The 27,509-nt window shown below is 49.8% G+C and overlaps 1 protein-coding gene across 1 annotated transcript in view; it reads left to right on the top strand.

The window, feature by feature from the left end:
- Nucleotides 1-27,509, top strand: part of LOC119971858 (protein inscuteable homolog) — a 442,888-nt gene that overhangs the window by 162,976 nt on the left and 252,403 nt on the right. Inside the window, exon 5 of the mRNA XM_038808087.1 lies at nt 24,096-24,209. Coding sequence (XP_038664015.1) covers nt 24,096-24,209 — 114 coding nt within the window. The remainder of the gene's footprint in view (nt 1-24,095; nt 24,210-27,509) is intronic.

Genomic DNA, 27,509 nt, shown 5'->3' with positions numbered 1-27,509 from the left:
TGGTGCTGTGTCAAATTGCTTCAGAGAAATTCATGCTGGCTGTACTGGAATCATCAGTACACACAATATTTTATCATATCTGCTGCTTTCAACATATGTGCACTCGGAATTTAGACTGCTCCGCACCACATTGAAAAGATCAGTTTGCACAAATGTCCTGCTTCACACTGTTATTGTGCTGGTATAGAATCACTCTCCCAAATTTAGTTGCAACAAGATCCGAAGTCACCTGCGATCAGCAAACTTGAGATCTCTGGTGCCTATCAGCAATTATCTTCATAGTGATTTTTTAAAATGTTCCTTATTGCAGTCTGCACTGCACTTGACCAAAGTCTTGCTGGTCTCTGTACACCTGAAATTGTTTGGGGGTGTTCAGAAGCATCAAACCGGCTGTAGTATCCTCCTCAAAGGGAGTGCTCCTGTTCTGCGCCGTAAATAGCAGCAACTGAGGCCAGAGGCTCTGAGAGTCAGCCACCACGGCAGAGGACATCTGCCCATTTCTTATTACCTTATTGGTGGTAAGGCATTTACATTTATTTTACCCTGGGTTTTATTTTCTGCCATTGACAAATAAGATCTGCAGGCGATTTGGGTGTAGATATATGCATGCAGCGTGATAAATACAGTTACTGAGCTGCAGGCAGAAGCTGTCACTTTGGACTGTGATATTGTGGCAATAGGAGAGACCTGCCTCAAAGAAATGGTGGAATAGGGGCCGGGATTCTCCGAAGTCCCACCAAGTGTTGACGCTGGCATAAACACCGGAGTAGTGTATGCCGGTGTCAACGAGCCTCCTGGTCCAGCAATTCACCACTGTTCAGGGGGGCTAGCACAGCGCTAAAGAGCTGCGCGCTGCTCTGGCGCTGGAAGGCGGCCCTGCACAGCCGGCACGGGTCCGCGCATGCGCGCGACGGCTGCCGTGGGTCCATGCATGCGCGCGAAGGCCGTCTCCACGCCGGTCCCCGCGCAGCATGGCGAAGCCTACAGGTGCGGAGGAATATAGGCCCGCCCCAGAATGAGCACGCCTGCCAATCGGTAGCCCCTGATCGCAGGCTTGGTCACCATGGAGGACCCCCCCCCTCCCCCCCAAAGTCGGATCCTCAACCCCCCCCCAACAGGGTGGCCCCCGCAGCCAGAACGGCGAGGTACCGCTGGGTGGGACCACACGTGAACCACGCCGGCGGGATTAGGCGGAACTCGGCGGACACACGGCCCGTCGAGCGTGGAAAATCGTCGCGGGGCCGCTTTCAATGGCCCCCGACCCGTGCCGCGTCAACTGCATGCGCGACTGGCGGGTCCACGGAGAATCGCGGAAGTGCTGACTTGCCGGATTTCCGGCGTGAATGGCTATTCTCCACCCTCGCGCCAGGCGCGATTCCGGAGCGGGGGGTCGGAGAATCTTGCCCAGGAGCTTTGTATTCCTAAGTAAAAAGTACTTGGGAAAGATAAAGAAGGCAAACAAGAGCGTGGGTGGCAATATTGATCAAACAAACTATTATAGAACTGGAGAGCGATGATGTTGTTGAAGGGGTCAGAGAGAGGATCTATTTGGTCAGAATTAAAGAACAATAGAGGAGTGATTATGCTACTGTGCACGCTGAAGGCCACTAAATAGTGGGAAGGAGATAAAGTGACAAATTTGCACCCAAATTACAGAACGATGTAGGAATTACAAAGTAGTATTAATGTGGGATTTCAGTTTTCCGAATAGAGACTGGGCTATTAGCCGTGTAAAGCACAAAGTGGGGAAGAAATACCTCAAGTATTCATAAAAGAGCACTCTTGATCATTGTATTTCCACAGTAAGAAATCTTACAACACCAGGTTAAAGTCCAAAAGGTTTGTTTCGAATCACTGGCTTTCAGAATTGTATTTCCAGCCCAGTAAAGACGAAAGCGGTGCTGAATTTAATTCTGGAAACTGAAGTGGGACAGGTAGAGTGCATTTCAATGGGAGAGCATGTTGGGGGTGGGGGGTGGGGGGTGGGGGGGGGGGGGGGGGGGGGGGGGGGGGGGGGGGGGGGGGGGGGGGTGGGGGGAGGGGGCAGCGGAGCTCAGAATATCATCGGATTTAGAATTGTTATGAACAAGATCGAGGCAAAACCAAGTGAAAAAGACTTAGCTGGAGGAGAGATAATTCAGCGAGTTGAAAAGAGCTGGCATGGATTGGATACAAAAATCGGTAGGAAATCAAGTCATTGCTCATTGAGAGACCTTCGAGGAGGTAGTTCGGTTACAAAACAGACACATTACATGAGGACAAAGGAAAGGATTTCAAATTAGAGTTTTGGGGACAACTAAATACAGGGGCCACAAAAATCAGCTCCATAGTTCAGGGGCGGGATTTCTCCCGCAATTGGCGGGGGGCCCGTACCTGTGCCAACAGCCGCGCGAATCACTCCAGCGTCGGGCCGCCTGGAAGTTGCGAAATCCTCCGCACTTCCGGGGGTTAGGCTAGCACTGGAGGAGTTGGCGCTGCGTCAACCGGCACCGAAGAGCCGCCGCCGGCCGGCGTGAGATGCAGCATGCGCAGAACCACTGGCGTGTTTCCTGCACATGCGCAGGGGGTTTCTTCTCCATGCCGGCGCGGAGGGAAAGAGTGGCCCCACGGCACAGGCCTGCCCGCAGATCGGTGGGCCCCAATCGCGGGCCCGGTCACTGTGGGGGCCCTCCATGGGGCCGGATCTCCCCGTGCGCCCCCCCCCCCCCCCCCCCCCCCCCCCCCCCCGAGGCTCTTACCTGATTGACACTTAATACAGCAAATCTTTCGCTAAGGAGGTGACGCGAGCCTCTCACTGGCTCCGCAAGTCACCTTCCAGGCCATGTCCCGCCGTGATGGACCATGTCTATTTCACGCCGGCGGGACTGGCCGAAAACAGGTGGCCGCTTGGCCCATCAGGGCCTGGAGGATTGCTGGGGGGCCACTGCCAACGGCCCCCGACCGGCGTAGCGTGATCCCCGCCCCGCCCGTAAACCGGCGCCGGAGAATTCGGCCGTCGGCACCGGAGCGGCAGGGGCGGGATTCACGCCCCCCCCCCCCCCCCCCCCCCCCCCCCCCCCCAGCCGATTCTCCGACCCGGGGCGGGGTGTCGGTGAATCCCACCCAAGATCTGCCAACTTCAGCCTTGCCACACCAATTAACATCCTCCCTGCATCTAAGCAAAGAGCGATGTGTTCAGTGTTACGAATGCAAGCTTTGGTAAGATGATAATATTTTTAATTGTCTCTTTAAGGTAAAATGGAATGTTGAAGAGACTCGTGGTCTACTGTGTATTCTTTTACTTTTTTTCAATTGTTCTCCAGCTGCCCTTATTTCTGATGCTTATTAGAGAGTGTGCACATATGTGCGTGTGTGTGTGCACGCACACATGGACCCTAGTGACTGCATGAGGGCTAAATGCATTGAATTTTCTCAGGTTTTAGTGGGTAATAAATTTGCTCACTCTTTGACTTTTGAAAACCTTGTTTGATTGGCTCCTTATTGGGCAGGGCTTAAATAGTCAAAGACATTCTGATATCCTCGTAAAAAATAAACTTAAATGTTTGTTGTGACCAACCAAGGAAGTTGAATAGAGGAGAACCGGTTCATCCTTTCTCACATGGTCGTAGCGGGTACGTGATTGACACTTAATACAGCAAACCTTCCGCTAAGGAGGTGACGCGACCCTCTCACTGGCTCTGTGGCTGGTGGGAGAAACTTCTGTGGCCTGGATTAAATTCCACCCAGGGAGTGTGGTGGAATGTGTGTGTTTAGGTGGTGTGCTGAGCACAGTTGAATATCCAGCAGCAGGTTCACGCTGCGAGATGTGTGTGAGATTCGGTTGGAGGTTCGCTGAAGTATGTGACTGTAAGTTGTGATTGAGCTGGTTTGTTGGTAAGTGACTGAAGAGGATGTGGTGACTGGAACAATGGGCGAGGCTACTGGTGCAGCTGGTGGGATTTGGCATTAAGGATTCAGTCACTGACCGTGACCACTCATGTGAGGTTATTAAACTTCTTTCTGTGCTGCACCCAGGCTTTCATCACAAAACTGTTGGCACTGACCATCATGGCTCCCATTTGCCCTCTGAACATTTGTCTGGATGACACCCTGTCCCTCTGAGCCTCTCTCATTCAGTCAGCATCCCGCTCCATTAACTCCAGTGCAGCATCCTGCGGATGCATTCTGTTGTCTATCTGTTTTGTGGTCTTCCTCAATGTCTTTAAGCAGTTTGGGCGGCACGGTAGCACAGTGGTTAGCACTGTTACTTCACAGCTCCAGGGTCCCAGGTTCGATTCCCGGCTTGGGCCATTGTCTGTGCGAGTTCTCCCTGTGTCTGCGTGAGTTTCCTTCGGGTGCTCCGGTTTCCTCTCACAGTCCAAAGACGTGTAGGTTAGGTGGATTGGTCACGCTAAATTGCCCCTCAGTGTCCAAAAAGGTCGCGTGGGGTTACTGGGTTACAGGGATAGGGTGGAGGTGTGGGTTTAAGTAGGGTTCTCTTTCCAAGAAAATGTGATTTTCTGATCATTGCCATCCACTTTGGCCAGTCCAACACAGAGGGTCTCTTCAGTCAATGCTAGCTCCTCTCCTTTGTCTCTTTGCTTTTTGATGATCTCCAGCAGCTGCTCTGCAGCCTCACTTACAGGCATGAACCTGGGAGGTTCAAAGATCTTCTTTCCCCTTATTAGATTTTCCAGAGACTGTTCCTTCACTTTGATGTCAAGTAAGCATAATGTGTGAACTCCAGTGCAGACTCGATGGGCCGAATAGCCTCCTTCTGCACTGTAAATTCTATGAGTTCTATGAGTTTCAACCTTTGCTGCAGCCAAATGCCTCTCGAAGAGATGCAGTTTAGCTTTAAGGGGAGTAATTCTTCCAGGAACTTGGGTCTCCCCTGCCAAAGTGTGAAGCCACTCAGCAGTTCAATCAATGCATGTGTTTTTGTTTGAGATATATAATAGACCTGGATACAGGACTACAGAGTAAAATATCAACATTTATCAATCAGCTGGAGGGGCAGCTGACAGTGAGGCTGATACAGATTGACTGCTAAAGGATATAGATAAATTAGAAGACCAGTGGCAGATGATATTTAATCCTGAGAAGTGTCAAGTGATGCATTTTGACAAAGGGATAGAGAGCGGCAATATAGACTTAATGGTACAGTTGTAAAGAGACGAGAGACCTGCATGGATCTTTGAAGGTGGCAGGACAGTTTAAGAGAGTGTGTTGGATCCAGATAGAGTGACCACAAGGAAGCGATGATGGCGGCAAAACAAAAGGTTGATTAACACAATAAACTATCTACAACTCCGCTCCCCAAAGGGTCTCCCACCTCAACCCACATTTGGGTTGGGGTTCTTATGCCCGCTGGGCTCTCCTTGTTAAGGGGAAGTCCCGCCACCTTTTCGTGGAAACTCGTATCGTCCAAGGTCATGGGGGACCTCACAGTCCATACACCGCGGCTCTTGGGAGGGTTGTAGCAGAGTGGTTAGCAAGTAAAGAAGTAAAATGCTGAACCTTTTTAAAGCTCTACAGTTTTTCAAAACTAGGGTATTCCGTCCAGTTCTGATCACATTTTAGGAAGGAAGTGAGGGTCCTTGAGAGAGTGCAGAGGAGATTTACCAGAATATTTCCGTGCCCTCAGCCATGGAGTCCATGAGCAGCCATGGAGCGGACATCCCCATAAAGGAGTGCACCTCCTGGGTCAAGGTCCTTACTGCGGATGCCACCCTTGCAGAGTTGGGCTTGTTGCGTTGGAGTGACGGCACCATCTCCTCAAACAGAAAGCTTTGGACTCCTTCAATAAGCCTTGCAGTCCAAGAACGGATGCTGTCATCCCTTCTTGATGGTCATGATTCTGCCTTTTGCAGCTGTAGCAGCTCTGGACCCAGGGCTAGAGCTCAGCAGTGTCTTTCAGCAGAGCCCTGAGCTCAGTCACCCCTCCGAGTGCCGGATCCCTGGGATTCTTTCCTCTGCTTTCTGTTGATCTTCAGCATTGAGGTGCTCACCAGTGGGTGACCCAGAAGCCTGTCTACTAGTTAATCCCACTGAGGTGTGAGTATCTATATGTGAAGGATGCAGGTGACAGCTGTGATGCCTTTTTGATGCTTGTCTCCAAGATGTCTGCCTTGGAGTTGCTCAGACCTGTGGTTTCCAGGGGGCGTGAAAATGGCCTGGGCTGGTCAACTGGTTAACCTACAAGGGAAGTGAGATGGCATTAGTGCATCACAGGGGTAGGCTGATGGATGGAAGTTAGCTCACATGAGGCTTGCAGGGTTCCCACCTTTATCTCCTGGCGTTCCCCTTTTCCCTCTTCACAGGTGGGGTCCTTCTCCTTTGTTGTCAGCTCAAGGGCTTTCTCCTCATTGGGTGTCAGGCATCTCAGCCCGGCCTTGGCTCTGGCAGTCTGTGCCCGCTTACGTCAGTTGTGCTCGGGTGTGTCCTGCAATGAGACAGATGGGGAGAGTGTAGGCCGGGATCCTGCCATGTCAGGCGGTGATGAAGGCTGCCATGCGTGTGACGTAAGTGGGAGCGGGGATGTGAGAAACAGATTATTTACTGTGGGGACCTTGGGGAGTGCGGGTGGTGGTGGGGCAGGTGAGGGGGGAGGGTGTGAGGTGACTGAGTGGCAGATCACCATGCATGTGTGAAGAGATGCAGCAGAGGACATTAGGAGTCAGACTTACCCTGACTGCATGAGGAAGGTAATTAATCTTAACCGTAGAATCCATAGAAGCCCTGCCGCGCAGAAGGATGCCATTCAGCCCAGCGAGTCTGCGCCGACCTTCTGAAAGAGCACCGTATCTAGGCCCACACCCCGCCCTATCCCTGTAATCCTGTAACCCCACCTAACTTTTGAACACTAGGGGGCAATTTAGCATGGCCAATCCACCTAACCTGCACATCTTTTCACTGGAAACCAGAGCACCCAGAGGAAACTCACGCAGATACGGGGAGGATGTGCATCCCCTTTTATAATTGTTTCTAATTTAAATTGAATTGTTTTTCTTTCTTGTTTAATGCCTCCAAGTGGGGGTGGCGACCTTGCTTGATGGGTGGCTACACAATCGCGCCTAGAGGATGTCAAGCTTCTGCTCCACACCATTCAGGAGTTGGTGAAGGATCCCTACGTAAATCTTGGTGCTATCTTCCTGGCAGGCAAGCCCCCCAACTAGACTTGGGACAAGTGCTGGGCGGGTGCTGAGGAAGCGTTTAAAAGGAGCGCCCCACTGATTTTAGAGATTATTGGCAAGATTTAGCGGAAATGAAACAGAGTCCCATGTCTGGAGCGTTTCGCTGGGTGTTTCCTGGTGATCGCAGTGCCGAGAATGATCCTGCTATTAAACGGCACTCTGCTTCATTTCTGGGCCTCAGAGAGGAACGCCCTGCTGAGGCCGCACTTAGTCTCGTTTCCTGTACTAACGAGCCCCACTCACCAGTGCAGGAAGAGATGGGGGCGCCATTTTCAAATGGCACCCTGATCATCAGACCCGCCCACCATGACCTCCAGACTCCCCCAATGACCCAACTGCTAGGGTGTCCGGGTGGCATTGTTCGGGTGTCAGGCTGGCCATGTGGAAAAAGTAGTGCCAGGATACCACCCTGGGGGGCCCCAATCCGATCATCCACCCCCACCACCCCGCAATTGCCAAAACACCTGGTCCATGTTTTGGGAACCAGTGGTAAGTGCCGCCTGCTCGGGGTCTCCGAGGTGAGGTCCTGGAGGCTGGGTAGATCTGGCATAGACACATTCAAGTGAGACTAACTGCTCACTTGAATATGTGTGGTGAATGAGGTTCACACTGTATTATAAGTTACCAATGTCACTCTGTTCCCATTGTATATACGTACCGATATTGTAAGTGCAGTTGCACTACCTGACCACCAGGGGGAGTAGCTCTGGGAGTACTCGAGAGTTTGTACTGGGCTCCCCCCTTGGCTCCGCCCAGAACTCCTCCCCCTGGAGCTGCTGTATAAAGATCCGTGCCACAGAGCCAGCCGGCCAGTTCATCGAAAGTTCAACGGCGAACAGGCTGGCTCTGTTGTAAGTATATTAAAACCGCTATTCTAATCCTACAAGCACGTGTCCGTAGAATTGATAGTTCCATCAATTATGTGCAAATCTGGATCCTGGCCTCAATGGGTGTGAATTAAATCGCGACAGCTCGCCAGATCTTGTTAGATCTCACGAGGCGTGACGAGGCCGGTAAATCCCGTGAGAGGCCTCTCGCGAGATTTACCGGCCCCGTCTTGTCCCGAGACGGGTGCAACGAGGCCAATAGATCGCACACGATATCTTCCCACGCCGAGCGAATGAGTGGGAAAGCTGCGACAAGCACAGTGTGAACCACATGGGAAGAAAAATATTGTTAAAGAGGCTGAATATTCGGTGAGGGCGTCGATGAGAATCGCCTCGGTTTTCCCACCAGAACCAATATTTTGAAAAAATATGGTCAGATTCTGCCATCTGACTTCTTCCAGTACCAATGAGTGGCCATTGACCTGAGACATTTAGCTCTGTTTCCTCTCTCCTCAGATGCCAACAGACCTGCTGACTATTCCCAGCATTTTCCGTTTTTACTTCAGAATTCTGTCATCCGACATATTTTGCTTCTGCTCTGTTAGTTCAGAAGAAAAGGGAAGAATAACAAGAATCTCAGTTAACCATGGCCCATGAATAGCAGTTGGCATTTAAGAAGTTAAAAACAAACATGTGTCTTCTCCAGTTGGGCACTTAGAAAATAAATTCTCTTCCATTCATTTGCCGGTCTATATTCAGCTGTCGGAATTATTGAACTTTTGACACCTGCAGAAGCTTAATCTGTTCAGGGCTAAGAATTCATTTATTTCCTCAGAAAACTCATATATTGTGTAGATAACTTGAAGTCTGCCGTACTATGTGCATTTCCAACTGTTGGGATAGGAATAGCAAGCTTCAGTGAGTAGTGATTTATCTGAACATGAATTAGTTTGTGCTATTATTTAGGTGTTATGAAATTGTCAAAAAACATTATCTCCTTTAATGATTGTTCCTAATTTTAAATATAGTTGTTTTTCTTTCTTGTTTAATATAGTTATATATTGAGATAATTAATCTAGCTCATTTTAATGCTTAGGCAAATACATATGCTTAGTTTGATGGGCCACTTTACGATTTCCTGGTTTAGAATTGCTAATATTGTCAAGGTACAAATAGCCTCAGAACAGAGTTCTACAAAATGGGGTGTCGTAGACAACATTCATAGATGTTCAGTAAAATGCCTCCTGGGGTTATTCATGATGTTACTCTTCAAATTTGCTCCACCATTAGTACAAAAGAGAGGTTCGCTGGCTTTTATTTCTTGCATTTATCGAACTATATTTTGACACTTGGGCTGTCTCGGAGTTGTTACAGAGTTGTCCTTATTAACTATGCAGTCTGACTGGATCATTGTATTTATTGAATGTGGGATGTGGGCATCGCTGGTTAAGCCAGAATTTATTGCCCATCATTAGTTGCCCTTCAGAAGGTCATAGTGAGTTGCCATCTTGAGCCATAGCAGTCCTTCAGGCGTATGTACACCCATTGTGCTGTTAAGGAAGGAGTTGCAGGATTTTGTCCCAGTGACAGCGATTGAACAGCGATATATTTCCAAGTTAGGGTGGTGAGTGACTTGGAGGAGGACCTCCAGGTGGTGGGGTTCCCAGGTATCTGCTTCTTGTCCTTCTAGATGTTAGTGGTCGTGGGTTTGGAAGATGCTGTCTGAGGAACCTTGGTGGGTTACTGCAGTGTGTCTCGTAGATAGTACACATGGCTGCCACTGTTCGACGGTGGTGGAGGTTTGAATGTTTGTGGAAGGAGGAGCAATCAAGCGGGCTGCTTTGTCTGGATGCGCTCAAGCTTCTTGAGTGTTGTTGGAGCTGTACTCATCCAGGCAAGTGGAGAGTATTCCATTACACTCCTGACATGTGCCTTGCAGATGGTGGGCAGGCACTAGGGGGTCTGGAGGTGAATTACTCACCGTAGGATTCTTAGCCTTTGACCTGCCCTGGTAGCCACAGTATTAATGTGGCTTGTCCAGTTCAGTTTCTAATCAATGGTAACCCATATGATGCCAGTTGTGGGGGATTCAGCTACAGTAATGCCATTGAATGTCAAAAGGCGATGGTTAAATCCTCTCTTGTAGGAGATGGTCATTGTCTTGCACTTGTGTGATGCGAATGTAACTTACCACTTGTCCAGGTCTTGCTGCATTTATTTATGGAGCAGAGGAAAGTGTGGGACTTGATGCTTGGTCTCAGAAACAGACTAAAATATTGAATAGCAGACCAGACCTGCCTGTCCCTGAATAGAAGGGTGTGTTGGACTCCATTATATTGCATTTGTGTATTAATGTACACATACATCCCCATATTTTTCCTTGTAAAGTGGTTATCTTTTGCTGCCTTCGTGGCTGCAGGATTTTCGTTGACAACCGTTTTATCCTAAATTTCATCTTTAGAAATACAAACGCAGTTTTACAATACAGAAAATGTAGAGGATAATTCTGTGATCCCAGTGGAAAAATATATGGTTCAAATGGTCTTCGTCTCTTGTCACCGACCTATATTGCCTTTTGGGAGTGCAGGATTATAAATAATCCGAGTCGCATCAGTTGTGGGATCAGGTCCCATTCCAGAACTTGAACATATAACCTGAGTGGATAAACTCTAGTTCTGTACCAAGGGAGTGCTCTATTAATGTAGACGTGCTTCAGGTGAGCTTTAAATGCCCAACCTGCGTTCTTCAGGTAGATATTAAACTTTTTATAACATTAATCAACGAGCAAGCATTTCTTTTGGCGTCTGACTGACATTCCTTTTCCGGCCGACAAATAAAGATTAATGGTTCATTTATCTGATTACTGTTTATGGCATCACATAATAGCTGCCACATTTGATTACAAAGCAGCAGTCACTGCACTTCAAAGTAATTAATTGATTTACTGCCTGTAGTGTGGCAGCTAGCATTGCTCCAGGCATGTCACAGTTAATGGGGTAAATTTAGTGATGCCTAATATGAGGAATGGGGTACACATATCGAACGAACACTGAAAAATCGATGAACTGTGGTGCCAGGGTGAGTGGGAGTGCGTTCCATCTCTGCAGGTCCTTTTATACTTCCTCCACCAGGCTGGTCAGGTTCCACTTGCGGATCCCTATCCAGTGATGAGCGATTTGGATTCCCAGGTAGTGGAATTTGTACCGGGCCTGTTTAAACGGCAGCCACTCCAGCTCTGCTCCTCCCCCTTGTGGGTTCAACGGGAAGATCCCACTTTTGCTCAGGTTAATTTTAGACTGTTTCTGACACCAAGCATCAAGTCCCACACTTTCCTCTGCTCCATAAATAAATGCAGCAAGACCTGGACAAGTGGAAATTCCAATACGTGTCGGATGTACGTGTCCCTGACAGCTGTGTGAGATCACACAAAACCCACCTGTTCTCACCAAGGGCCAGTGACCTGAAGCATTGACTGGGGTTTTCCACGGTGGGATAGAGGTGGCCCGCCATTGGTTGGTGGTGGGATCTTCTGGTCCCACCACTGCCAATGGGGTTTCCCGTTTTATGCACCCCTCCGCCACTGGGAGTGGGGGTTTGCTGTTGGCAGGACCAGAAGATCCCACCAGCTCCTGCCCGACCTGCTGAATATTTCTAGCATTTTTACTTCAGATTTCCAACATTTGCAGCATTTTACTTGGTTTAGCTCACTCAGCTAAATCGCTGGCTGTTAAAGCAGACCAAGCAGGCCAGCAGCACGGTTCGATTCCCGTACCAGCCTCCCCGGACAGGCGCCGGAATGTGGCGACTAGGGGCTTTTCACAGTAACTTCATTGAAGCCTACTCGTGACAATAAGCGATTTTCATTTTATTTCATTTCATATTGAGCCTCAAAGTCAGTGAGCCACGGACAGGACTCTCAATCTTTTTTTTGAAACAGGGGTTTATAACTTAGTCCTGGTGGGGCAATTCTCCGTGTGCATGCCTGCAAAGGGATATCTCTCCCATATGCAGTGAATCACTTGTGACTGTCCAACTGCATTATGAAGGAAACAAAGTGAACGAAGGGTTGAATTGATTGTTCTGTTGATTAGAGTCAGTGGGAAAATTGTTTATTTTGCTCCTACAAGTATAGATAAGACTCTATTAAACTATTTTTTTGTAGATCAGACTGCACAGCTTGTCAAACGGCACTGATTCCCATCTGCCAGTTCAAATGAAATGTGTTAGTCATTGACAGCAAGTGAGGGGAAGGTGACGCATGCCATATAATGTTGCTGCTTTTTCAGATGCCCTCTGGAAATGGATTTGGGTTTCATTTCCTGACAGTGTTAGCCACTTGAGTTTTTTAAAAATGTATTTAGAGTAATTTCCTTTTGATAAATGCAACTGTTTTAGTGTGAAACAGAATGCAAGGTGCAGTATGTTGGCGAAAATGGTTAAAAAATATTTTTCCAATCCATAATAAATCTTCTCACAGGGTAATTGAGACGCACTGTTTTAACTCAGGTATATACTTCTGAGTACTTTCCTTTGTCACTACATTGTATCTTCTCTTCAGTTACACACATCACTTCAACATTTTACGGTGACCTTTGACCCGGAAGCAATGCAACAAGAACATAGAACTTTACAGCACAGAACAGACCCTTCGGCCCTCGATGTTGTGCCGATCCTTGTCCGAAACCAAGATCAAGAAACCTGTTTACTTTCTGTAAAATGTCTGTGATGTGACTATCAATTCACTCGAGACACGATAGGAAGTAAACTATGGCTTTAATAGACTTACAACTGAGCCTGCCTGCGACCAGAAGAACTGAGGGCAGGCTCACAAGGCTGCAGCACTTTATACTTCCGGTAGTGGAAGGGGCAATGGCGGAGCCATGGGTGGAGCCATGGGTGGAGCCCTGTACAAGCTCCTCATCTCCCCTTGTGGGCAGAGCCGCGCAATGGCTCATAGACAGAGCCCACAAGGACACAATACAATACAGTGTGAATTACATGATGTACATTCACCACATTCACCCCCTGTAAAAAAATCAAGTCTGGCGGGGGTGACGGGTCTACAGGTTGAGCCGGTCCGGTGGCCGAGTCGTCCTTTGGGATCGGCGGAGTACTGGGGTTGCAGCCTCTTCAGATGGCTGAGTGGTGACGGGTGGTGTGGATCTGAGGGTGGACTCCGGGGGTGGTTCATTCAGAGCTTCGTTCCTGACCGGTGCGACGGGCGAAGGGGGTGCGCAGGAAAGCTGTAGGCATGGGGGCGCAGGGCATGGAGGGTCGGGTGGGGTGTAGTGTGAGGGGTACCTCGGCGGTGGTGGTGGTGGTGTTGGATCCTGCAGGCGCCAGGTCCCGGAGGGAAACGGTATCCTGACGGCCGTCGGGGTATTCTATAAAGGTGTAGTGTGGGTTCGAGTGTAGCAGTAGTACCCTTTCTACTAGTGGGTCCGTTTTATGTGTGCGGACATGCTTCCGGAGGAGAACCGGGCTCGGTGTCCTCAACCAAGATGGGAGTGAAGCCCCCGAGGTAGTGCCCCTAGGGAAAACAAATAATCGCTCGTGAGGGGTCTGGTTAGTGGCAGTGCACAGGAGGGACCTAATTGCATGGAGCGGGTCGGGGAGGACCTCCTGTCAGTGGGAGGTCGGGAGATTCCTGGACCGTAGGGTCAGTAGGACGGTCTTCCAATCCGTCACGTTCTCCCTCTCCACCTGCCCGTTCCCCATGGGGTTATAGCTGGTAGTCCTGCTCAAGGCAATGCCCTTGTCGAGCAGGTACTGACGCAGCTCGTCGCTCATGAAGGACGAACCCCTGTCGCTGTGTACGTAACTTGGGAAGCCGAACAGGGTGAAGACACTGTGCAGGGCTCTGATGACTGTATGGGAGGTCATATCAGGGCATGGGATAGCAAACGGAAAGCGGGAGAATTCGTCTATGACGTTGAGGAAGTACACATTTCGATTGGTCGAGGGAAGTGGCCCTTTGAAGTCCATGCTCAGGCGTTCAAAGGGCCGGGAAGCCTTTACCAGGTGCGCCTTGTCTGGTCTATAGAAGTGCGGTTTGCACTCCGCACAGACCAGGCAATCCCTGGTGATGGCTTTTATCTCCTCGGTGGAGAAAGGCAGGTTGCGGGCCTTGATGTAGTGGGTGAGCCAGGTGACCCCCGGGTGGCAGAGGTCGTTGTGGATAGCCTTTAATCGGTCGTCCTGCGTGCTGGTGCATGTGCTGCGGGACAGGGCATCTGGGGGCTCGTTGAGCTTCCCTGGCCGATATATGATGTCGTAATTATAGGTGGAGAGTTCGATCCTCCACCTCAAGATTTTAGCGTTTTTTATTTTGCCCCTTTGCGAGTTGTCGAATATGAAGGCAACTGATCTCTGGTCGGTGCTGAGGGTAAACCTCCACAATGGCTTGAGCTTCTTTTTCGACTGAGGAGTGTCGAAGTTCTGAAGCGGAGAGGGTTCGGGAGAAGAAAGCTACTGGCCTCCCTGCCTGGTTCAGAGTGGCGGTGAGAGCGACTTCTGAGGCATCGCTCTCCAACTGGAAGGGGACGGATTCATCCACCGCCCGCATGGCGGCTTTGGCGATGTCCTCCTTGATGCAGTTGAAGGCCTGGCGGGTCTCTGCTGACAGTGGGAAGAGTGTGGTCTTAAATAGTGGGCGGGCTTTGTCCGCATACTGGGGGACCCACTGGGCGTAATAGGAGAAGAATCCCAGGCACCTCTTGAGGGCCCTGGGACAATGAGGGAGAGGGAGCTGTAAGAGCATGCGGTCCGGGTCGGGGCCCAGGACTCCATTTTCCATGACATTGCCGAGGATGGCTAGTCTGGTAGTGCGGAAAACACATTTCTCCTTATTGTAGGTGAGATTGAGTTTCTGGGCGGTTTGGAGAAATCGGTGGAGGTTGGCATCGTGGTCCTGCTGATCATGGCCGCAGATGGTGACGTTATCCAGGTACAGAAACGTGGCCCGCAGCCGTACTGGTCCACCATTCGGTCCATCGCTCGTTGGAACACCAAAACCCCATTCGTGATGCCAAAGGGGACCCAGAGGAAATGGAAGAGGCGGCCATCTGCCTCGAACGCCGTGTAGTGGCGGTCCTCTGGGCGGATTGGGAGCTGGTGGTATGCAGCTTCAGATCCACCGTGGAGAATATGCGGTACTGGGCGATCTGGTTGACCATGTCTGCAATCCGGAGGAGAGGGGGTACGCATCGAGGTGTGTGAACCGGTTAATGGTTTGGCTGTAATCAACCACCATCCGGAACTTTTCCCCAGTCTTGACGACCACCACCTGAGCTCTCCAGGGCTGTTACTGGCCTCTTTGACTCCCTCATGTAGGAGCCGCTGGACTTCGGCTCTAATGAATACCCTGTCCTGCAGGCTATACCGCCTGCTGCGAATGGCTACGAGTTTGTAGTTAGCGGTGAGATTAGCGAAGAATGGAGGGGGGTCGATTTTTAGAGTCGCTAAGCTGCATATCGTGAGAGGAGGTAGGGGTCCACCGAAGCTGAGTGTGAGGCTTCTAAGGTTGCACTGAACATCGAGCCCGAGTAAGAGTGGGGCACAGAGGTCGGGGAGTACGTACAGCTGGAAATTAGAGTAGCTGGCGCCCTGTATCGTTAGGGTCGCAACGGTGCGCCCTTGTATTTGGACCGAGTGCGAACCCGAGGCGAGGAAGATAGTTTGACGTGCAGGGAAGATAGGGAGCGAACAGCATCTTACTAGGTCTGGATGCATGAAGCACTCGGTGCTCCCGGAGTCGAAGAGGCACGGTGTCCTGTAGCCATTGACCTGAACGGAGATCATCCAGCTTCTGAGGTGCTTCGGGCTCGACTGGTCCAAAGTGACTGCGTTGGGTTGCGGGTAGTCGGTGGCTTGATCAGCAGTGCTGGAGTGGCCCCCTGATGACTGTCCGCGGAGGTCGTAGTCGTCGAGGTGTACATCGTGTCATGGTCAAGATGGCGGCCCCCGTTAATCGCACGTGGCGGGCGATGAAGAAGGAGGCGTCCAAGATGGCCGTCCCCGTGGAGTGCATGTGGCTGGCGGCGAGGAAGATGGCACCCAAGACGGCGGCCCCCATGACTCGCACATGGCCGGCCACGTGGGGTAGGTTTGCCAAGATGGTGGCCCCCATGAGTCGCACATGTCGGGCGGAGGCGGAGTCGGCAGACATGCTGCAACATTACGGGGTCTGTGGGTCTGCGAGTTGGGGGAGTGATTGCTCTGGACTGCGGGGGAGTTAGAGGGTTTCGATTTCGACAGGCATACTTTAGCATAATGTCCTTTTCGACCGCAGCTGCTGCAGGTCACGATGCGGGCCGGGCAGTGCTGCCGTGGGTGTTGGGGGTGACAGCAAAAATGGCACGCTGGCGCTCCATAGTTGGCGGGTGGCCGCCCAGCGCAGGCCTGGGGCAGTTACTGGTCGGGGGTACACGATGGGGTCGCGTGGTCTGCGGGGAATGAGTTAAGACTTTGAAACGCGACTTCCATTGAGGTTGCTAGCGCTACCGTGTCCTCCAGGTTCTGGGCCCCTTTATCAAGGAGTCGCTGGCACACATAATTAGACTGGATCCCTGCAACGTACACATCACGGACAGCGAGTTCAATATGCTGGGAGGCAGTTACAGCCTGAAAGTTACATTCCCGTGCAAGGGCTTTTAAATCGTGCAGGTAGTCCTCTAGCGACTCTGCAGGGCGCTGGCGGCGGGTAGCAAAAATATGCAGGTCGAGATGCAATGGCTCACCCGTGCGTGCGGTAGACTGAGTTTCTGCTCATCTGCAGTAGTGGAGGTAGTCGACGCAGCCAGGTAGGCCTTGAAACACCAAAGCCAGTGTAGAAAGATTTTCTTCGCTTCTGCAGCCTGCGGGTCGAGATCTAGTCGATCAGGTTTTCAGAAGTCTATTAAATTGATGTGACCATCAATTCACTCGAGACACGATAGGAAGTAAACTGTGGCTTTAATAGACTTACAACAGAGCCTGCCTGCGACCAGAAGAACTGAGGGCAGGCTCACAAGGCTGCAGCATTTTATACTTCTGGTAGTGGGAGGGGCCATGGGTGGAGCCGTGGGCAGAGCCAAGGGTGGAGCCCTGTACATGCTCCTCATCTCCCCCTGTGGGCAGAGCCGCGCAACGGCTCACAGACAGAGCCCACAAGGACACAATACTATACAGTGTGAATTACATGATGTACATTCACCACATTCTGCAGAATCTGTGAATTTTGTTAATGCTCAGAAAGCAGTTTACATCAAATGTAAAGGGATCAGTTGTACCATTCTTGGATAACAAATACTGTCCATGTGGCTTTACAACCTTTGGCTTGGAAGCAGTATCAACAGGAATAAAGTTAAGAAAGAATGTGTGTAGCTACAAGCACAAAGAATAGCTACAGGCAGAGGTGCTGGAGGGCGAAGGTGATTAGTGCACAGGTGCAGGCACAAAAACAAAGCAGAGAGACAGAAAGAGAAACACTGTGAGGGCGCGTTTCTCCACCCACCACGACGGGTCGGAGAATAGCGGGAGGGCCTTCCCGTCATTTTTCCCGACCTCCCGCTATTCTCCCCCCCCCCTCCCCCACGGCCGCCCCACGACACGAATCGCTGCTCGCAGTTTTTTTACGGCGAACAGCGATTCTCCCCTGTCCGATGTGCCGAGTTCCCAGGCCTTTATGGCTGTTTTCACGAACGCAAACACACCTGCTCTCACCGTTCGTGAAAACGGCCGCAAAGTTCCGTTCCCGACAACCATGGCACCGATCGGCACGGCCGTGGTGGTGGCATGGGTCCAAAACCTGCTCACTCTTTGTTCCTCTGCCGCCCCGCTGGATCAGTCCGCGGGGCGGCTGAGGGGCATGACGGCCCGCGCATGCGCGGGTTTGACGCATATGCGTGATGACGTCATCCGCGCATGCGCGGGTTGGAGCTGTCCAATCCGCGCATGCGCGGCTGACGTCATCGTGCGCGTCAGCCGCCGTGACCCTTGGCGCGCGGGCTTAGCGACGTTCGCTAAGCCTGCGATGCCGTGGTTCACAGGGCCCTGCTGCTAGCCCCGACCGGGGAGCAGAATCGGGTCCCGGGAGGGGGCGCGGAGGCTGCCGTGAAACACGGCCAGTTTCACAGCAGCCTTTACGACTCTCTGCATTTGTGGAGAATCGCGCCCCCAATTCTTGTGGGGAGAATGAAGCACTCAAGAAGAGAATCGCCGGGCCGGGTGCGAATCGCACGTGCCGCTCCATCGATTCTACGCCATGTTGCTTCAGGGCCTGTGCGGACAAGGAAGCCACCATGCATGCGTGCATTCGCACCGGTTGCAGTGTACATGCGTGCATTCGCACCGGTTGCAGTGTACATGCGTGCATTCGCACCGGTTGCAGTGTACATGCGTGCATTCGCACCGGTTGCAGTGTACATGCGTGCATTCGCACCGGTTGCAGTGTACATGCGTGCATTCGCACCGGTTGCAGTGTACATGCGTGCATTCGCACCGGTTGCAGCGTGCATGCGTGCATTCGCACCGGTTGCAGTGTACATGCGCGCATTCGCACCGGTTGCAGCGTGCATGTGCAGACCCGTCGTGCCCATTTGAGGCCGATATCAGCAGCTGGAGCGGCGTGGGTCGTTCCAGTGCCATGCTGGCCTCCTGTAAGGCTCAGAATCGCTGCTCCTGGGGGCCTGTTGATGCCATCGTAAAATGCAATGGCGTTTACGACGGCATCAACACTTAGCCTCAGGATCAGAGACACCCGCCCCAGTTTTTCTGCTTGGCAGAAAAGGATAGATTTAGATGTATTGTCACGTGTCCCGAGGTACAGTGAAAAGTATAGTTCTGTGTACAGTCCAGGCACGTTGTTCCATACTTGAAAAACAAAAGACATAGGGTAAATACACATTGCAAATAAATACATACAGACATTGGGGGCGCGATTCTGTAATCCTGAGGCGCCGGCGCGACTCGGGCTTTTTACGATGGTCGCTCGGCCCATCCAGAGTGAGAATCGGCGGCGGCCCCAACCGGCGCTGCGCCAACCCCACCGGCACCAGTGGAGTATCACGTCCTGGAATCAGGGCGGTGTGGCGCGATTCGCGCTGGTCGCTGGAATTCTCCACCCCGGACCCGGGCTGAGAGAATCCCGCCCCGAGTGAAGCGTTAGTATGTAGTGCTACACAATAGAGAAGATGTGTGGGGAGATCAGGGGGGGGGGGATTCTTCGGCTGCGCCCGCTTGGCGACCAGAAATTCCCACCCATGACCCCATCCGTGGCGATCTTGCGGCAGGCGCGGCCAAAAAATCCAGCCCAGTTAAGTCCATAAGAGGGTAATTCAGAAGTCTGGTAACAGCGGGGTGTCAATGTGGACATGCTGAATTTTAGTTTCCGAGGAAGTATAGGCGCCGTTGTGCTCCCTTGGTCATAGGGTCGATGTGGGTGGACCAGGACAGATTGTTGATGTTTAAACCGAGGAATGTGAAGCTGTCAAACCATCTCCAACTCGGCACCATTGATGCAGACAGGGGTGTGTACGCCAATTTGCTTCCTGAAATCAATGACAAGCTCCTTAGTTCTAGTGACATTGAGGGAGATTGGTGTCAATGCACCACTCCACTAGGTTCTCTCTCTCCCTCCTGAAGCCCTTGAAAGTATTATGCAAGCTGGCCACAGAGGTCAAATCCTGGATCGTTTTGTTAATAACTCGGTGACAGTGATGTGCTGAGAGTTTTTCCAGAAGTGGCCAGTCTGCGAATAGGGGTGTTATTAGTTTGTCAGTTGATAAGGAACTCTGGAAAGTGACACCATCAAGACTGTCATGATCTGAGGGAGGGAGAATTTGTCGACGTGTGCCTTACTGATGATGATCTTTCCTGTGAAATTAAAGTGAAAGCTGTTGTTGGATAAGACTTTTGATCTACTCTGCGTGAATAAAAAGAAGCATAATGTGGATTAGTGTTGCTACATAGTACAACATTTGTACAGGGAGTGATGGGAGTGTCTGCCTGCATAAGAAGCACCTTTGTTGTATGACTACTTAAAGTGAAATTTGTCCTTTTATTTGAAGCATAATTTTCTTGTTATTCGATGGTCAATTTGTGTTGGTACTGATCCGTGCGAAGGTAGAAGCTTCAAAAAATGGAATCTTGTCAGTAATTTCATCATTAGGCGGCTCAGTCGATAAATTTGCTTTTTTTTTTAAAGATGAGCCAAGAAATGTGCTTACAAATGCATTCCACCATCAGCAAATGTTTTCGCTTCTTATTCTGTGAACATAATCTGTATGAAATGCTGAACAAACATTCAGTTTTTCCCCCCTCTCATTTGGCATCTCCACCTTTTACAGATTGGATTTGTATATTCTCAGGTTACTGTTATTTCTAATATATACCTCATAACTGAGCTGAGGCCAAAAGGTTTTAGTGAAACAGACAGACCAAATTCAATAGATAAAGGCTTTTCATTTCTGACATTTGAGTAATCAATTTATAAGGCATAATACAAATCCATCAATACTTTAACTTCAGTGTGACAAGCATGTATTCTGCCACTTTGATTTACAGTCTTTTAGCAGCCAGTCAGTGTGCATTAATTCTTCATACAATGCAGCTAGGTTTTGGATAAAGGCAAGTGTTTCATAGAATAATCAGATAGATGGCTCACCAGCGTTTCCAAGTTTTTATGTGATTTTTTTTTAGTGTAGTGTAATTTTTGAGTTGTATAATAAATAAACGTACTCATCTGTATTCCTGCAATAATTCAGCTCACTAAAATCATGGGTTGATCTACATGCTAGCATCACGAGAGGAAGCTGAGAAACCAGTATCAGAGCAGAACATTGACCATTCTGTTTATCGTATGTGAAGTTATGGTTAAATGTTAGGGCATTTGTATGAAATTCCTTTGACCTCTCTCCCTCCATATTAGTTCTCCCGCCCAAACTCTTGGGAGCTCCTTCGACCTCCCGAGCCCCAGTGATCTCCTTGCTCTGACATTTTTGAGAGCTGACGAGGCAACTTCCACCGCTTCCTTGTTGGCATCCATTTCTAGATCTGGCTGATTTACATCGACTTCCACTGGTTACAGTCTCCTCTTCCAAACCTCCCCATTACTCTCGGGTTGTCCAAGAGAATAACAATTACGAGGGCAGCACAGTGGAGCAATGGATTAGCCCCGATGCCTCACGGAGCCGAGGTCCCAGGTTCGATCCCGGTTCTGGGTCTGTGTGGAGTTTACACATTCTCCCCGTGTTTGCGTGGGTTTCGCACCCACCACCCAAATATATGCAGGCTAGGTGGATTGGCCACACTAAATTGCCCCTTAATTGGATAAAATTAATTGGGTACACTAAATTTAAAAAAAAATAACAATTACTCCAGCTTTTTTACTCCATAGCCAATTTTCTTCCTTAAACCCTTCTTCCCTGTTGCCTTTGCCTGCACTTTCAACAACTAGTGCAACGCCCCACATTTCATGCAGACAATTTGGTGTGTGTGTTGGGTGGGGGGGGAGGGGAGTGGTGGGGAAGGAGGAGGAGGGTGGTGTGTGATTGGGAGGGGCGAGGCTACTTTTCTTTCGGCATGAACTTAATTTCTTTGCCCTATTGCCTTTCAGAATGCTGACGGAAATTTTTTGAATCCCCATAATCTTGATCTGGTAAATTTTGAATAACTGTGCTGTGCAGTAAGAACTATGCGCTCCCAGGATTCTACTCGACTCCTTCAACGTGGCCTGTGTAATGCTGAGGCGTACTCAAATGAAATACAAGCTCGCAAAAAGCAAAATAAGGAGAAAATAATTTAATCAGCCTCAGTGCAATTAAATTATATGATGGTACAGTATGCGCTATCTTCCCACTGCAAGGTTTGAATTTAGTCTAAACTGATGGGTTTCAGGCCTTCTCCTACCTCCATCTGTCACATTGGCTGGAATTTTACATGGAGGCAGTGGTCCCACTCCATCCCCGGCAGAGGAACGGAGGACAAGCCTGCCTCTGCATGTCCAGGATACCCTGATCTGATTTCATAGCCAACTGCCTGTTAGCTGGTTCAGGGTGCGATGGCTACCCCCATCTGGGAGGAATTCCTGCTTCAGAGAAGCTGCCAGCCAAACAGATGGCTGGCAACTCTCCAGTTCCAGAACGACAACTGGGAGTGGTGGCCACAACTAGGATTGCAGAAAGTCTCCCACGAGGATCACCTCTGGAGCCAGTCAACCAAAATAAGTGGGGTGGATCAGGACTAGTCATGGGGACAGGTGATAGGTGGGGAGGGGCATGCTACGAATGGTGGGGTGGGGGAACAAACAAGGGCTTTACGGGTCATTAAAGGGCACTCCGTCACTGGTAAAATTTCAGCAGAGGTGGGTCGGAAAGGGATATCCCTTCACCATGCCACCCAATTATATGCCGCCCTGTCTGTCAGCTCACTCCCAGGATGGGAGCAATAAGTACCAGCCTATCTCACACATGAAGTAGGTACTAGCGTTGAAACTTTGGAAGCCTTGAGCTTCCCAAAGGTGTGTGGATGTTGGTTGGGAATATCAATGGACTTGGTTATTATAACCTTAACAAATAAATATCAATCGTTATTATCATCATTTTGATTGGTATACGAAGAATGTCTGCTTACATGTAATACCAAAGGACACCAGCACCAGTGGAAATGTACCGAGTCGAAGAACAAAAGAGAAATAAAATACTTTGAGATCAATTTGCAGTATAGGGGAAAAGAAAACTCCACAATACATCTGAAGCCTTATCCTGACCGTCTCTAACATGTCTGACCTCCATCCTCAAGCCAATTGACCCCTTTTGTAGTACAGAGTGCACCGTATAGGATCTGAAGTCCACAACCACAATCAGCTATTGTCATGGCACTGGAGAGGTTTTAATGGCTAGTTTAAAATTGGCCTGACATGAATGCTGGAGTAAAGGACATTCGTATTGTTTTTTCATTTGATAGTACAGGGGTGGGCAAACTTTTCCGTGCAAGGGCCACATTCAGAAATTCACAATTTTAAAGGGCCGCATAGTATATTAAATAAAATAATTACTTCACCCGATTATGATTCTGGGCGCCTCATATAGAACATAGAACAGTACAGCACAGAACAGGCCCTTCGGCCCTCGACGTTGTGCCGAGCAATGATCACCCTACTCAGTCAACGTATCCACCCTATACCAGTAAGTAACCCAACAGCCCCCCCACCCATTAACCTTAAAAAAAAATTTAAAATTAAAAAAAATATATATATATATATATTTTTTTTAATGACTTGGTGGGCCGCATAAAGACCTTTGGCGGGCCGCATGCGGCCCGTGGGCCGTAGTTTGCCCACCCCTGTGATAGTATGTAAGTGATAGATCTCAATTAGATAACATTGTGTACATTGAATCTTCACAAAGAGAATATACATTCAATTACAGTCTAGTTTTCATCAAAAATGGACAGAAATATGTGACATTTAAAGATGAAATAATATATTTCTTGAGAAGGCAGTTAAAACAGCAATGCGGCTGGTTGTAAAGTCTTAACCACCATTATCAGAATCGGTTAGAAGTGAAATTATTTCTCTTTTGAATTATTTTCTGGTCTTCCATTGATGGCATTTCCTTTCAGATGATTACGTTGGGATAGGATTAAAGTTCAGTTCATTTTGCCTAGTGTCCTGAATGTCACAGATCTATGCAACATAAATATTCCACGCTTTCATCACCTTTTGAGGTCAATTTATGAGAATTAATTCTAAGAAATAGAGAATCCGGCACCGTTCTCTCACTAATTCTCTCTCCTACGTTATCTCCCTATGAGTTTGTCAAGAATTAAATAATGAATATTGATTTTGATCTTTTTTGACACACTATTGGTTACCAGTATTGTGAAAGTATTCATATGAAAACATCCAACTTCAAAAGCATTTGTAGTGCCACCAATTGTTTGTTTCCTTGTAGAAAATCAATGTTATTTTGCTTAACACAGTCATTTCTCGATGTTAACACAGCACTTCAACAGATCAAATGTTCTCTGCATTTGGTGTCTGTGTGAAGATATATTGATATCACACTATTACATTCACAGGTGATATTTATACACACATTAACTTGTTTTACAGGACCTGGTGAGAGAACTAAATTCAGCAACCAACGTATACAAGATTGAGACAGCCATCAGTAGCCTCATTGGCCTGACACAGGAAGGTGCGCACCTGTGCCACATAATAGCCAAGGTAAGACGGAATTCTTCCGCATCCAGTTATTTACAGTAGATACATCGCCAAACTATTTGCTCCAATAGGGATTCACAGGGACAATTTTGGAGGCCAAGGCGAATGCAATGAAAATATGATCAACCTTTGTTGGATTGGCTCCTTGACATAGTCTTGCTTCTGGGTGTCCCTTTCATGGAGACCGGTACCCAGGTGTGATGGCTACCTGCCCAGCAGCAGTGACTAGAAAATCAGTGCACTTAATGGGGAAATTAACCCGTATTATGGAATTGTGGCCATGGTTTTCTGGGGCCACCAGCCCCAGGTGGGATTCCCGATGGCCCATTGGATTGGCAAGTGCCAAAATGGGATTCTCGTTGGGCGTCAATCCCATTGCGAATCTCCCGGCCCACTGCGCATGGCCCGATCAGGTTCTCGGCCAGTGTGGGCCAGAACCTGATTACAGCTCATTTACATGAACTTAAATCACAATTACTGGGCTTAAAGCTGAATGCTCCGGCCTCTTGGTAAGCTCCCGCAGCTGGAAGCCCCACGGGTGCCAATCTCTCCAGATTCTGACAAGTGGGGCCCAGGTTTGGTGGACTCCGAATGGTGGGGGGAAGGTGGGGGGGGGGGGGGGGGGTTAGGCCAAGGGATGAGTACTCTCTGCCTCCCTTAGCCCCAAGGTGTCGAGAGGGATCCATCAAAGGAGTTGGGGTTGAGGGGCTTGGGTGAAGCTCAGGTCAGGGCCTCTCAGCAGAACCCACACTGCCTTGGTATTTGATGTCACTAATTGGATGGGTCCCAGAGGCAGCTTCTTAATTGGCCGTTTCTGGGTGGACTGCATCATGAAGACTGTCACAGGAATTTTGCGATTTCGGACTCAAATTTGAGTCCAATGAAAGAAGCGTGATCCAACCACGAAAATTGAGCCTGTTTTGTTTGTTATTGAATGAACTCTACGTTTGATCAAATATGGTTCTTAGATTTAAGCATGACTCCAGCCTATTACAATTCCAATGATATGTTTCCTTCCTCATGTTCATTCCGATCTTCTTTCCTCGCTCGTTTCTTGAAGGTGATGATTCATGCTAAGTACAATTCCCAGGTGAAAGAAAGTTTGTACCTGACTGAAGTTTCCAATCATCAGATGTCAGCCTGGGAAATTTCCTTGGGGGTCCTCGATTGGCTACTATTTTAGAGGAGGTCAATGTGAAACCCTGTTTACATGATTATCCCAATTCTCCTCTGAATTCCTGATGAGGTTACGGTGGCTGATTGGGAGAACCCTTGGGAAATTCCATTGATAAGGACCAATCAAGCCCATTCTGCCCCCACCCAATGTTCATGTGGGCATATCTACCAAGGATCATTGTGGGGTCAGCATCAGCCTGCCATCTGGTTGGTGTTTCTTCCACTCCCAGGTACGTTGGGAAAACACGGAGTAGGGCTATAACATTTTCTGAATAATCACTGTGCACAAATCTGTGGGAAGAGGGGCATATGACATAACGTGGTGATTTGGAGAATCCCAGCTGTGATTGCGCATTTTTTTCACAGCATAATAACACTACTTGTCCATCACTGTATTGTGAGATGCTTCCTGTTGATTCCCTTATTTCCCCTTTCCTTTATTTTGCCGTTATCATTTTTGATCCATGGGTGATTAATGGACATGTATCTTTCAGTCAAACAGCAGAGAGAATGATGAATTCAGAAGTTGCAGGAGAGAACACTCTGTGCTAATCTCTGCTAGTTTGAACAGGAGCTTAGACTTTTTGGCACCAGAGAGAGAGAGAGATGGGGTGGGACTCAGTTTGATTGATTGGCTGGTAGCCAATGAATTGGCCAAAAGGCTCTCCTCTGCACAGTAACAGGTGGTGATTGGATCCTATCTCAAAGGGATGATTCTCAGAGATCTCAGGGAGGAGTTAAGCCTAGAGACAGAAAGACATGGGCCAGGATTCTCCCTTCCGGGGACTAAGTCCCCACGCCGACGGGAAAACCGGTGCCAACGACTCTGATGTCAAAGGGCCCCAAAGGTCAGGAATTCTCGCCTGTTCATGGGCTAGGTGGACGACGGAGGGGTTGGCACTGCTCCAGCCGCCGCCGAAGGGACGGTGGGGGTTTGCGCATGCAGCGAAGGACCGTCATGATCTGGCGCATGTGCAAAACCGGCGGCATGGTTCCGCTCATGCGCAGACCGGCCGGCGTATTTTGGCGCCAGCGCGGGGGGGGTTCCCTTCTCCCTGACGGTTATGGCGGAGCCCTAGAGGGGCAGCCCCCCCCCAACCCCCGAGGACCCCCCTCCGCCGACCTACCTTCCAGGTCCCACCGCGTGGCAGCCGGCGTCGGGGCAGCAGGCGGGATTCAAGACGTTCCCTGGGGATTCTCCGACCCGGTGAGGGGGTCGGAGAATCCCGTCCATGGATCTGCTTTTCCCTCTTTCTCTGGATAGACTGTGAGTTCTGTATTCCTGAAGCTGCAGAGAACCTGAATGAATTAATCTACAGGAAAACCATGGCAAGCAAAGACCAGACATCGCTGTCTTTCTAGAAAAGGTATGTGTGCTGTGTTCCTGAAACAACAGAGATCTGAAGGAATGTACAGTAAAAGGTCAAACTTAAAGCAAAGTTTGAAGAGGAGTAAGGTACTGAAAACACCCTTCTGAAACAAAGGGTGTGATCTAATGGAAAGGTTTCTCAGTGTGTCAGTGAGCGGGAACAGCCGGGTGTTTCCCGACGGCCGACCCGGCGAGGTCCTCACATTAATGAGGGCACTTAATGATGCTCCACGGCCTGCACACCGGAAGTGACTGTCCTGCCATTCGCCTGTACCGCGATCAGCAGCTCCCGCTAATGAGGGAGCTCTTAAACTGATCCCTCAGAGTAAACTCCGGACAGCATTCAGCCATGCCACTGTGCAGACCAGCCCCACATTTCCGTGATGCAGAATTGGCCCGACTGTTGGATGCAGTGGAGTTCAGACGGGATACCCTGTTTCCCGAAGGGGGTCGGTGGGTCAGCCACAGGGCAGCCAGTGCCACCTGGGAGGTAGTGGCAGCGGTCAATAGCGCGGGGAGTGTAACCAGGAGGACCACCACCGAGGGTCATAAGAAGCTCAAAGACCTCCACCGGTCCGCACGAGTGAGTTGACATATCCCCTGGCACCAGTCCTGCCTGCTATCCCTGGTAGTCCCCTCCAACCGACGGTCCTAAGGTTGGCACTGCACCACGCCCCCCCTCCGCCCCCCGCACAAAGCCTTGCCTGTGCCCGAGCACACCCTGGCACCCACGTGAACACACCATCCATGCCCAGTGG

This window comes from Scyliorhinus canicula, chromosome 9 (assembly GCF_902713615.1).
Source record: "Scyliorhinus canicula chromosome 9, sScyCan1.1, whole genome shotgun sequence".
NCBI classification, from domain to species: domain Eukaryota; kingdom Metazoa; phylum Chordata; class Chondrichthyes; order Carcharhiniformes; family Scyliorhinidae; genus Scyliorhinus; species Scyliorhinus canicula.
The sequence above is the reverse complement of the archived record's forward strand: the minus strand, read 5'-3'. Positions and strand labels throughout refer to the sequence as shown.